At 39.2% G+C, this 13,780-nt stretch overlaps 1 protein-coding gene across 2 annotated transcripts in view; it reads left to right on the top strand.

The window, feature by feature from the left end:
• dennd1b (DENN/MADD domain containing 1B) overlaps positions 1–13,780 on the top strand; it is a 139,577-nt gene that overhangs the window by 91,271 nt on the left and 34,526 nt on the right. For both annotated transcript variants that reach the window (XM_055217894.2, XM_055217893.2), the window contains 2 exons: positions 8,587–8,712; positions 13,554–13,655. In XM_055217894.2, the coding sequence (XP_055073869.2) occupies positions 8,587–8,712; positions 13,554–13,655 (228 nt within the window). The remainder of the gene's footprint in view (positions 1–8,586; positions 8,713–13,553; positions 13,656–13,780) is intronic.

Raw genomic sequence — 13,780 nt, forward strand, 5'->3', positions numbered from 1 at the left:
ATGATTGCCATTTTCACACATTCAATCGTTGTCTGTCTTTCTCGCCCACCTGCACATTTAAACAAACACTCTCTCTCTCTCTTTTTCTCTCTGGTCAGAGGAGCACACCGAGCCTCTGTCCTCCCGTCATTAGCAGTCGTGAATCCGCTGTAAACTCGCCTGCGACGTTAAATGGCCATCGCAATATACAGACTTTTATAATCATTATTATTTGTATTATTTATTTATTTTTCTACAAAGCATGCCTTTCTGCCTGCCCACATCTCACTGGAAGTCCTATATTGTCTGATGGCGCTCAGAAGAAGGGGGCCAATTATTAGATTCGGCTTTGCGGCCACCTGCCAGCGCCTCCTCTCTTTAATTAACGCGTAGGTCAGTGTGACGGGAAGTCCGTCCGGCATCAGGGTCACAAACGCGCCCATCATCGGTCCTTTTAAAATCTTGTTTCTTTTTTCCTGCTTTCTGTTTTTCTTCCCCCTGGGGGGTGTGTTTTAACACTCCTATATGACTCCGTGCATCCTGCTGCTGTCTGTCCAAGCAGAAAAATCCAGCCTGTTCCGTTATGCCATCTCAGCACCGGCATCCCATTTGTAAATTAAATTGCAAACCGAGAAAAAAAAAAAAGTCGGGTCTTTTGAAATTGACAGAGGGGAAAGACGAAACTCTTTGTCTTCGTAGCGTGATAAATTAAGTGGCAGCTCGATGTTTGCTTTGATCCCCGCGTGCAATTCTTCATTGACTAATGATAGGACGTATTCTGCATATCATATTAAATAACCCCACCTGAATGTAAATGTCACCTACAGTAATATATTTATCACTGCAAAATTCAGTTTTCTCTCCTCTTGTTATCATACCTTTGGGGATATTAAAATTCATTCATTTAAAATTCACATATTCAAAAGCATGTTTTTTCCGTTTGCTCCTTAAATCGTCTGTCACATGCCGTTTGCTACAAAAGTGGCTCTCAAATAGGATTTACACTAAATAAAAAATGTTAATTTAGAAATTATGTTTTAAATAAATTAATTAATTTACTTACTTTCCGTTATCATCAAGCTGACATTATTATTATTATTACTATTCACAAATTTTAGTATTTCGAACCACTAAAGAAAAAAAACAATCAATACCTTTTACAACTATAAAGCAAAGTATAGTCTAACACCCCGCAGCGTTTCTTTTTTGTTGTTATCTTATATTGATTTAAGGCAAACCTTAAGAGATTCGTGTAATTAAGTGTTTGAAGGCTTATTTTTACCATGTGGACTTTATTATTTTGAGAGTCTGACCACTAGACCCGCTCTCAGACAGGTCAGGGGTGACAGTTGTCCCGAATTACCCGGCCTCTTTTTTCAGACGGGACCCTATGCTGAGCGCTCCGCTGTCTGTCAGTTAATGGCAGTTTTTCCCAATTTCACACATAATATTTTAGATTTATTGACTATTAGAAACGCTACCACGCCAGTAGCGATTCTGTCTTGTGCAAACCTAAGGATTTTACAAATAGAGATAATAATTGCTGCGGCTCAGAGAGGATGTGGCGAGCGTTTTTAAACATGCCTTTTTATTGGAAACATCAGATGTGACAGGGTTGAAAGTCCAGTGCATTGTGTCTTTTATTTCTTGGTTTTAATCACTAAACTTGGTGAGAGTGTCGCATGGTGGTTCAGAATATCCCGCTTCCATAAATCTACGTCTTAAAAGCACCTTTTCAAACCATATGTTATTTTCTACAACGTGTGAAAATCAGTTCATAATGTCAAAGCACTCTGAAGTGAGTACGGCGTGACTTTTCAGTCCAGATTGCACTGTAGTTAAATAAAACTTATTAACTTTTTTTTAACTAGTATGGTTGGAGTTTTTAGCATTCCATCAAAATTAGATCTGAATTTATAAATATTTAGGACATTTTAATGATGGGGAGGTTGTTGAGTTTGCAAAAACCCGGCGTTTGTTCTCTCGCAAGTAAATGATGGTGTTTTCCTCCTCCTTAAACATTGTGAAACTGGTTTTATTTATTTTTTTATTCAATTATAATTGGTTTGGTAGCGAGGTACAGGGTGTTTACTTCTTCAGTCATTAAAACGATCTAAAAATAGAAAATTAGGAATCGCTACCAAAGAGCCAAGCATGCGAATCTCTGTGTTCACAGCACAGCGTTGTTTTTGATAAAATATTCCTTTTGACTTTATTACTCTTGTTTAAGTTACGGCACATCTATTGTTTACTTTTTCGCTTTCACAGCCTTTTCCACATTTGTGTCTCTCTTCCACGCCGCTTGTATTTGTACTTCCTGTGTTTGATCATTTACGGTCTCAATCAAGAATGAAAAACCTAGTTCGCACACCCACCTCGTGTATATTAAGCTTCCAAATGGAGGTTAACAAATTAAACAGAGAACGCGCAATATCCGCGCCTCCTCCGAGATCCCGCAACACGGCGTTTAATTGGGATTCGTTCTTTTTATTTTCCGCAAGCAAAAACAACACATCAGCTGACACGAATACAATTACTGTTTGGGAAAAGTTTCTTTCTTCGATGTTTGTTCTGTATTGAATAAAACCAAATTCGTTCAGGACAGTTCGGCAGTTAGTGGGTCAGAGGGGGGGAACCAGGTGGGGCTCATTTCCGCCCCGGGTGCATTAATGCAGTGTCCGGCCCTAAGGCACCACTGTTATTGGTCTGTTGGTGAACAATAACTATACTTCATTGGCCGTTTTTTCTTTAGACTCTAATGTTTGCGAGTGTCAGATTTAAATTAAGTGCAGATGTTTTTTTTTTTAAATACAATTTAATTTGTATTTTAACACCGTTTCAGGCACTGTTTTAGTTTATTAAAATTTCAGATTTAGATTTTAAAACAAATAGGCACATGTACAGTACCAGACATCTCCTGCATACTAAAAACCTGCAAATTCAGCATTCTTGATGATAGGTACTTGTAGTGATTGATTGGAGTAATTTGCATTGTGAATCATAAATCTGAAATTGTGCAGTCATTTGTATGTAGTAGACTTTTTTATCTAGTACTTATTTTTTCTGTCTATTAAACCCCACACTATTTTATATTATTTGCACTAAATCATTGCAAATTGAGGTGTTGAGGATAAGAAATTGACCTGTATTTTGTCTGCAGTCATTTAGCATTGGGCTCGAAATAAAAAAATAAAAGTTGTCTTTGTGTTGATCTAAAACAGTGTGCATTCAGTGTGCACGTACATACTGTATACTTTTCAAGCTAGCGCACATCAAAAGATAGCAGGAGATTTTCATATCTATTTCTTTTTTCTTTGTAGTCCTCTAATTGCCTCCCCGCGGCTTTTCATCCCTGGACAGAATCCTTAACAAAACATATTTTCTCTCGTTTTTCAGCCATACTCTGATAGGGTCACAGTGTAACCTTGTAATGTATTGTGTGAATGTTTACATTAAATTATTTAGAATTTAATGCAAAATTTTTGTAATTTAAATATTATTATTTGTATTATTCATTTTTTATTTAAATACAATTACTTTTTATTTACTATAGACATAAAGTGCCTAGATGCACTCCCCGCCATGTTTTCTTAAGAAAGCATTTAATGTCTCTCCAAATATCCAGCTGGTCTAGTAAAGAGTACGAATATGAGCATGTACCACCTGTCCACGGCTTGTCCACTTCAATGAATTAAAATCCCTTGACCATAAACAGCTCAGCTCTCAACGAGGGACCGGCCCGGGTGTGTGTCTCAGTAGTGGTGTTCTGCTGAAACTCAGGTTGTATAATAGAAGCCCACCGTGGAGCAGATCTCCACGGCATCATCCTTTAGAGCAGGAGACAGTGATGCACCTGCTAATTATCATCTCCAGCTGGTGAGTTAAATGGAGATCTGTTTTCTGGGCCACCTCTGACCCCGTGCTCTTTACTTGACGCACTTCAAACCCTGTTGGGGAGCCCATGCAGTAGAGTTTAATGAGGCCCTGTGTTTGCCCTCCGTGGGCTCGGCGAGTTAGAGGCTGCACTTTCATCCCTTGCTATCCTCACTTGATGTAAATTGAAAAGATCACAGCTATGGGGAGAAGGCCTATAGTGGAAAGGCCTTTCTGCATAGATTATGAATATCATAACTCAACATAACTCACCCCGCCATACACACCCTTCTCCCTCGCTACCCACCTCCTACAATTCCATAGTTATAATTGGACCCAATGGGGGACTTTCCCTTTGATCAGATCATAGGCTGAATGACTTTACACTAAAAAATGTCACTGCCAAATAGGTTTATCACCTGTAGAGCTAAGCTCCTCTCTGATGCCCCTACACCCCCCATTCACTTCTTGTTAGCGTTTCTCAAAGTATAGTAGTTAATTAGTCTGACTGATCAATTATCGGCATCGCTTGTGCTGATATCAAAAACGAAGTTATTAAATTGCAGCCTATCCATTATACACTCACCTAAAGGATTATTAGGAACACCATGCTTATACTGTGTTTGACCCCCTTTCGCCTTCAAAACTGAATTAATTCTATGTGGCATTGATTCAACAAGGTGCTGAAAGCATTCTTTAGAAATGTTGGCCCATATTGATAGGATAGCATCTTGCAGTTGATTTGTGGGATGCACATCCAAGGCATGAAGCTCCCGTTCCACCACATCCCAAAGATGATCTATTGGGTTGAGATCTGGTGACTGTGGGGGCCATTTTAGTACAGTGAACAAATTGTCATGTTCAAGAAACCAATTTGAAATGATTCGAGCTTTGTGACATGGTGCGTTATCCTGCTGGAAGTAGTCATCAGAAGAGTGGTCATAAAGGGATGGACATGGTCAGAAACAATGGTCAGGTAGGCCGTGGCATTTAAAAGATGCCCAATTTGCACTAAGGGGCCTAAAGTGTGCCAAGAAAACATCCCACACACCATTACACCATTGCATTAAAGGAATATTCCATTTTCTTAAAAGAAAAATCCAGATAATTTACTCACCACCATGTCATCCAAAATGTTGATGCATTTCTTTGTTCAGTCGAGAAGAAATTATGTTTTTTAAGGAAAACATTGCAGGATTTTTCTTATTTTAATGGACTTTAATAGACACCAACATTTAATACTTAACTCAACACTTAACAGTTTTTTTCAACGGAGTTTCAAATGACTATAAACGATCCCAAACGAGGCATTAGGGAATTGTCTAGCGAAACGATTGTCATTTTTGACAATAAAAATAACAAATATACACTTTTAAACCAAAACTTCTCGTCTAGATCCGGTCGCAATGCGCCAGCGTGACCCCACGCAATACGTCATGACGTCAAAAGGTCACAGAGGACGAACGCGAAACTCCGCCCCAGTGTTTACAAATGTGTTGAAAGAGGACCGTTCCTACGTTGTTGTATGTCAACTGATACTAATTAATGTCTTTGTGTCAGTTTATTGTTTAAAATGGTCCGCAAATTTGCGCTTTATAGATGTAACACGTGACCTCCCTACGTCACTACGCATTTACGTTAGGTTGCGCTGGACCGGACCAAGACGAAAAGCTGTGGTTTAAAAGAGCATTTTTTTTTCTTGTAAAAAATTACAATCGTTTCGCTAGATAAGACCCTTATGCCCCGTTTGGGATCATTGATAGTCCTTTGAAACTCAGTTGAAAAAAACTGTTAAGTGTTGAGTTAAGTATTAAATGTTGGGCTCTATTAAAGTCCATTAAAATGAGAAAAATCCTGCAATGTTTTCCTCAAAAAACATAATTTCTTCTCGAATGAACAAAAAAAGACATCAATATTTTGGATGACATGGTGGTGAGTAAATAATCTGGATTTTTCTTTTAAGAAAATTGAATATTCCTTTAATGGGAAATTGAACAGGTGTTTCTAATAATCCTTTAGGTGAGCTGAGATTGGCTGAAAATTGCATTGTGGTAAATAAATTTTAATATGCAATTAAAGTAAATTAAATAAAAAATAGTTTTATGATTTTAATTAAACCCTTTATTCTATCCCTTTATTTAGTCTTTTTACCTCCTCATACTTGCCTACTGGGTATAGTTTGCATTCTCCCGAGTGCGAGTGGCATTTTGCATTCTTTGATTCTTCAAAAATGAAGGCTGTTTAACGGATTGTTTGGGGAAGTGAGAAAAAAGACAACGCGTCAACATGAAATATTAATACAGAGCCAACTTTACATAAACATAAAAGCACTTAGCCAGCGTGAATATGGAGATGACACTTGTTAATTTAGTGCCGCTAAACTTCCCGTTTGATGATTCTGAGCATTCGCCGTATCAGCTTGGGGACATGTCCCAGCAGGGACAAATGAAACAAAAGATGACAAATGAAATTTGGTCTAGATATAAAACTGTGCATTTCGCGAACATCCATATACACTCGCCGCACGGCGAATAATATGCATTCAACAGGTCAGGTTCCTGTGCAGACTGCCTAAATCATCTCATTTACTGGCCTTCCTTGATTAACAAGACCAAAATGATTATCGATACAGGCAATAATGTGTGAATAGGCTTGCAGATGAATTGTCAGCAGATGGTTATGAGCCGCACAGCATACGTAATCAATTTGGTTAACCTTACATTACCTGGATCGAGCGCTATTTCATGGTTCATCCCCGCGGTTGCTGATGACACACTTGGATGCCTTAATATAGAAGACTTGCAGTAGGGAAATAATCATGTATCACTGGACCACAAAACGAGTCTTAAGTATCACAGGTATTCGTAGCAATAGCCAACAATACATTGTATAGAGCAAAATTATACATTTTTGTTTTATGGCAAAAATCTGTAGGATATTTAGATCATTTTCATTAAAGATATTTCCTACCATAAATATATCAAACTTTATTTTTTTTTTGAGTAGATGCAGTGTTAAGGGCTTCTTTTGGACAACTTTAAAGGCGATTTTCTGAATATTTAGATTTTTTGCACTCTTAAATTCTCACATAGTTGTATCTTGGAAATACAAATATTGTCCTATACTAACAAGCCATACATTACCCTTGTGACCCTTGTGACTGGTTTTGTGGTCCAGGGTCACATGCAATTTTTTAAATATTCTAATTATTCCTGTATCTTAAATGTAATGGTTTAAAATTGGTAAAGGAAAACACCACCATTTTTCATTATTTTACTATGTTCTTACCTCAACTTGGACGAATTAATCATCCCCATCTTTTTTCAAGCGTGCACTTAATCTTTGTACAGCGCGTTGTGAATGTGTTAGCATTTAGCCTAGCCCCATTCATTCCCTAGGATCCAAACAGGGATGAATTTAGAAGCCACCAAACACTTTCATGTTTTCCCTATTTAAAGACTGTTACATGAGTACTTACACGAGTAAGTATGGTGGCACAAAATAAAGACGCAATATTTTTAAGCTGAAAAAAATTAGAACTATGTTGTATGGCGAAAGAGCACTTAGTTTGCAGCACTTCGACCTTGACACGCAGTAACATCATCACTCCTGACTACTCCCCCTCTCGCTCAAACTTCCGTCAATATTACTGCGCCCGAGGTCGAGGTGCTGCAAACTATGTGCTCAATATAGTTCAAATTTTTTTATCGGCTTAAAAAATATCACCACGTTTTAATTTGTGCCACCATACTTACTCTTGTAACTACATGTGCTTATGTGTACATGTTCATGTGCTCATGCGAAACCTTCATGTACAGAAATTTTTTTTTTAAGTTTAGTTTTGTGTGCTCATGTGAAACTATCACTATCGCGCAAGTGAAACTATCGCTGTCGCGCACGTGAAACTATCGCTGTCGCGCACGTGAAACTATCGCTGTCGCGCACGTGAAACTATCGCTGTCGCGCACGTGAAACTATCGCTGTCGCGCACGTGAAACTATCGCTGTCGCGCACGTGAAACTATCGCTGTCGCGCACGTGAAACTATCGCTGTCGCGCACGTGAAACTATCGCTGTCGCGCACGTGAAACTATCGCTGTCGCGCACGTGAAACTATCGCTGTCGCGCACGTGAAACTATTCCGCACGTGAAACCATTTTAAAGGAAAGCTACGGAGCCCCTAAAGGGACATGAAGCAAAAATGAAGTAAAGTTTAGTTTCGCGTGCTCACGTGAAACTATCGCTTATTCACGTGAAACTATCGCATGCTCACGTGAAACTATCGCATGCTCACGTGAAACTATTGCGCACACGTGAAACTAAACTATAATCTCCTGGGACACATCTCAATCCTGTTTAATGCTTTAAAACACGAAACTAAAAGCAGACCTGTGGCAGACAGAAATAATGAAAGCATACATATATCAAGAGATTAAGGAAGTAGCTGGGTTACGAGGAAACCAAGGTCTGAGATTTCCTGCCAAAGTCATTTTGCGCTCCGGTCCTTCGGAAAGCATCAAAGCCCCGCCCCTGCGCACCCCGCCATTGCTTCAATTAACAGAGCAGCAGGTGCTCGTGAGAGATAGAAGGCTTTTCTTTATTTCTTTCTCTCTTTTTCGTTTATGGGGGGTGACCTGTAAATGTGACACTTCACACTTTGAATGGCTTTGCCTGTTCCTCCACCAATTTCAGAGGTGTTAATTTAACTCTCTCTCTCTTTCTCTCCGTCTCTTAGGTCTCCGGTCTGAAGAGTAAGCTGAAAAAGCAGTCGACTGCTACAGGCAGCGGCGTGGCTCGGGCCTTCCTGCACGCTCAGGCTGCTCTGTTCGGCTCGTACCGGGACGCCCTGAGATACAAACCTGTAAGACCTCTGCACGTTACATATATCAGCACATAATACAAGAAACAAGATTTTTATGTGTAAATGGATGTTTAACTTTGTTCAGTCAGTCTCTAGTGTCCGTAGTGTCGATTTACTGTGAAAATGTTCACTATTGGCGCTTTTCCATTTCATTGTACCCCACGGTTTGGTTTGATTTGATTTGGGTCAGGTTGGGTCAGTTCACCTCACCTCAGTTTGGCTTGGTTAGCTTTTCCATCGAGATTAGTAACACTTTGAAGTGGGAGGGAATATAGGCGTGTCGTTATATTTGCACTGCCTACTGTTGTGACATCATACAAGTGAGAGCATTGTTGTACATTCCCATACATTTATTTATTTCTCAGTCCGCCACAAAATTAAAATTGACCACCACAAATAGATGTTTGCACATCGCTTATATCACTACCTCGGTCTCACATGACAGTTTCTGTACTAACACCCGTGGCGTCGGTGGACACGCTCCGCTGAGCCTCATTGAAGTTGCATTTAAGCAAATATGCGGACATGCGCGGCGTGAATGTGCCGCCACAAACTGCAAGTCTGGAAAAAGACTGTTATGGTGTTCCTGATTCTCAACCTGTGCATGTTTTTCATTGCCAAAATAGAGTGCTCGAACTTATAGCAGAGGACAGATGACAACATGTTTGCTCGAGACAGCGCAAGCTAGCATGAAGGTAAAGCTAATCTTTTACGTTATAGCGATGACGCAGGTAGTGACGATTCTCTCAGAACAATCAGTAAAATAGTGTTTTCGCGTCACGTTTTGGTATCAGCTCGGTTCGCTCGGAACCCCAACTGAGGTGGTACTAAAAAAAAATTATTGGGTACTACATACTGCCCCCATTGGAAAAGCCCCCAAAAGTAAGCTGACCTGATCCAAACCAAACCGTGGGGTACCAGGCAATGGAAAAGTGCCATGTGGCAGGTAGTTTACATTGAAGAGGTCTTTGTGACATCACTTAAAAAGGAAAGTGTTTTTTTTCTTTTGGTAAAATTTTGATTTCCTATTGACTTCGAAAAGGTTTGATTTCTTTTTTTACCACGAGAGTCGTCATTTAAAGCAATCCAACATTTTAGAGGAGAAAGAAAAGTGTAAAGGGGGGAAGAAAAAAACAGGTGCAGGGAAAGGTGGGCCTGTCTGTATCACCCAAATGTCAGATGTTGAAAAGCCCGGACTGTCTCTTTGAAGTTTCCTTTCAGACCCTTCGTGGTCTTCTCATACACTCTAAACCCTTCAAATGTGCCTCTCGGTTTCGAACACGGCGTCAAGGAAAACAAAGTACGCTGACTGTTTGTCAAATATGGCCGTCTTTGTTGGCAAAGCAGAGAGTAATTGGTTTGTGTAGACCCAGGGAGCAAAGATACATTATTGATGTTTCAGCCGTTGAGCACAAACTGGCTTTTCACCGTCAAACAATGCTCAGAAAAGGCGCGCTAGTCCGCGCGACTCTTAGCTTTCAAAGTAGTGCCTCATTGACTTCAAATCTACATGGAATTACTCCTGTTTCATTCAGGTTTTTAAAGAAGGCGATTTCTGAAGCGAGCGCAAATCTGGGCCACTTTTTTGACAGTCGGCCATTGCTCATTAGGAGTCTGAGAAGTTGAACAATTGGAAAGAATCAGCCTTTGTGCTGGATTATTTTGATGAATATTTCACTTGGTTTTTACAGAGAAAAAAACACCCTCACTCTTTGAAATGACAGCGTTGCAGTGATACTTAATGGAAATCATTGCATTAGTTGCGTCCTTTTATTATTAAATCAGTAATTTATGCATCATTTCACTGCTTTTCTCCTCCAGGATGTCTGCACGCGTCTGAAATCCGATAGCAGCATTTGATTTTACACATCCAGTATTTCACAAGCATTACTGTCATGTTCTGCCGTAATGGCTTCTCTTCTGCGCGCTGCATTTATAAAGAGCCTCGTCCATTGAAATGGTTCGTCTGTATGAAATACTGCTCTGCTTTATGGAGCCCATATGCTTCCCCATCAGCGCCTTGGTGTCTAACTGAGTTGTAAATGAAACAATGCAGGGAAATGATAATTAGCTCACATGCAAGAGTCGGCAACACCGGCTTATATAGGTCGTTATAGTGTTGCCTCATGGGCCTCTTTTGTTATTGACCCCCAAGCAGCAAGAACAGTGGAAGAGATGCACACATCTGATGAGTTTTGAGCCACCCCCACTTGCTGCTGTGAAGGCAAGTTACATGAACGGGTACAAAAAAAACGGTACCTTTACATTTATTACAAGGTATACATTTTTATCACCATTAGGGTTCCCTGAGTTCGAACCCATGACCTTTTGCGCAGCTAATGCAATGCTCTACCATTGAGCTATACAGTAGTAAACCGGATACGATTGTGAAACACAATCATTGATAAAAATAATGAGGATTCTTATGTTATGTATAATCAGGATTGTTCTGTTGAATTGTAGGTTCGAACAGTTCATATAGAAGTTCATTAAGCTTAAATAACTACTAAACGTTTTTGTTAAATAGACTTACATGTACATTTGATTGTAATTGAACTAAGGCAGGATAAGAAATAATTCAATTCAATTCTATTTATATTGCACTTTTTACAATTGGTAATTGTTTCAAAGCAGCTTTACATTAATAGAAGCAGTGAAAACACAGAATAATCGACAGATAGCATAACATAATACAGATAGCATAAGCAGCAGTATTTGCTGCGGCTATGAATCAACATTATAAGCAAGCGTATTACTAATGTTACATATACAGGGAGTGCAGAATTATTAGGCAAGTTGTATTTTTGAGGATTACTTTTGTTATTGTACAACTACAGTGCTCCTGGTCAACTCAAAATGTTAACAAACCCTCAAACCTGAACATTTAAGTAGTAAAAGTGAAATGTTGGCTTTAGTAAGAGAATATTTCTATGTACATCATTATTAGGCAACTATTAGTGTGCAGAATTATTAAGCAACTAAATGAAAAACAAAGATTTTACCATCTCAATTGTTTTTTTCACCTGTTAAAGTGAGAATAATAGTCAAGCTCTACATTTACAAAAAAAATAATAAAACAATAAAAAATAAAAAAATATATAGACTCAGTGACCAATATAGCCACCCTTCTTTTCGATAACAGTCACAAGCCTTCCATTCACAGATTCAGTCAGTTTCTTGATCTGGTCTGAACCAACATTTTGTGCAGACGCAACCACAGCCTCCCAGACACTGTTCAGAGAGATGTACTGTTTACCTTCACTGTAAATGTCCTGCTTAAGAAGGGATCAAAAGTTCTCAATAGGGTTTAAGTCAGGTGAAGGAGGGGCCATGTCATTAGTTTTTCACCTCTAAGGCCTTTACTGGCCAGCCATGCAGTGGAGTACTTGTGATGTATGTGATGGAGCGTTGTCTTACAAAATAGTCAGTCTTCTTGAAAGATGCAAACTTTTTCCTGTACCACTGCTTGAAGAAAGTGTCTTCTACATTACAGGCAGGCAGGCCAGACAGGTATTATTAAAGATGAGCTTGTTGGACCTTTTTGGGTTGAAAATGGAAATAAAAAACAACTCTCAGACCTACTGCCAATTTTTAGAAGACACTTTCTTCAAGCAGTGGTACAGGAAAAAATCTGCATCTTTCAATAAGACTTTTTATGCAAGACAACGCTTCAGCACATGCATCAAAGTACTCAACTGAGTGGCTGGCCAGTAAAGGCCTTAAAGGTGAAAAACTAAGGACATGGCCCCTTCTTCACCTGACTTAAACCCTATTGAGACCTTTTGATCCCTTCTTAAGCAAGACATTTACAGTGAAGGTAAACCGTACACCTCTCTGAACAGTGTCTGGGAGGCTGTGGTTGCGTCTGCACAAAATGTTGGTTCAGACCAGATCAAGAAACTGACTGAATCCGTGAATGGAAGGCTTGTGACTGTTATCGAAAAGAAGGGTGGCTATATTGGTCACTGAGTCTATATATTTTTTTAATTTTTATTGTTTTATTATTTTCTTTTGTAAATGTAGAGTTCATTTATTATTCTCACTTTAACAGGTGAAAAAAAAACAAGCGAGATGGTAAAATCTTTGTTTTTCATTTAGTTGCCTGGTAGTTCTGCACACTTGTAGTTGCCTAGTAGTGATGTACATGGAAGTATTCTCTTGGTAGGGCCAAGATTTCACTTTTACTGCTTGAGTGTTCGGGTTTGAGGGTTTGTTAACATTTTGAATTGACCAAGAGCACTGTAGTTGTACAATAACAAAATTAATCCTCAAAAATACAACTTGCCTAATAATTCTGCACTCCCTGTAGAAGAGGGTGCTAAGTTAAGCCAATGAATGCTGACTCCCCGGGTTGAAAAACCCCCTAGGAGAAAAAACCCCTAGGAGAAAAAAACCCCCGGACTTTTTAGCCAGGAGAAAGAAGTCCTAGGAGGAAAAAACCCTTACAGACAATAAGATAATCCGTAATGCTATTATAGATTGGCTTTAAATGTGATGGCTTAGGTGCATGTGTGCAATGCTTGCTACTAAATGATGATGATGATGACAAAATGTGTAACATGATGATAAAATGTGTAACAACCGGCTTTGTAAACTCGAATATTTGCAAATAATAAATATTCCATCAAGCTTTATTTGGTAGCTCAGTTGTTATACTCGTCTCATGTGACTTGGGGAGAAATTGAAATGATGTAATTGGTTGCAACGGGTGATGATGATTAACAAGCAAACATAGTCAAAGAAAACATCTGCCTGCGAGTCTCAAATGAAGCATCACCGTTTGCAGCCGTTTTTAGCCAGACATTGTCTATTGTCAATAAAGTAAGCTTTCTTGTCCCCAGGGAGAACCAATCATCTTCTGCGAGAAGAGCTTTGTGGCGCACCGCTCCAGCACCATGAGAGCTTTCCTTGAGATGGCCGTGAACTTGCAGCTCTTTAAGCAGGTAAATATATATATATAAAATTTCAAACAATTGCTGTATTCATTAAAGGGACACTCCACCTTTTTAGATATGCTCATTTTCCAGATCCCCTAGAGCTAAACATTTGATTTTTATCGTTTTGTAGC

The sequence above is a fragment of the Misgurnus anguillicaudatus genome, chromosome 23 (assembly GCF_027580225.2).
Source record: "Misgurnus anguillicaudatus chromosome 23, ASM2758022v2, whole genome shotgun sequence".
NCBI classification, from domain to species: Eukaryota; Metazoa; Chordata; class Actinopteri; order Cypriniformes; family Cobitidae; genus Misgurnus; species Misgurnus anguillicaudatus.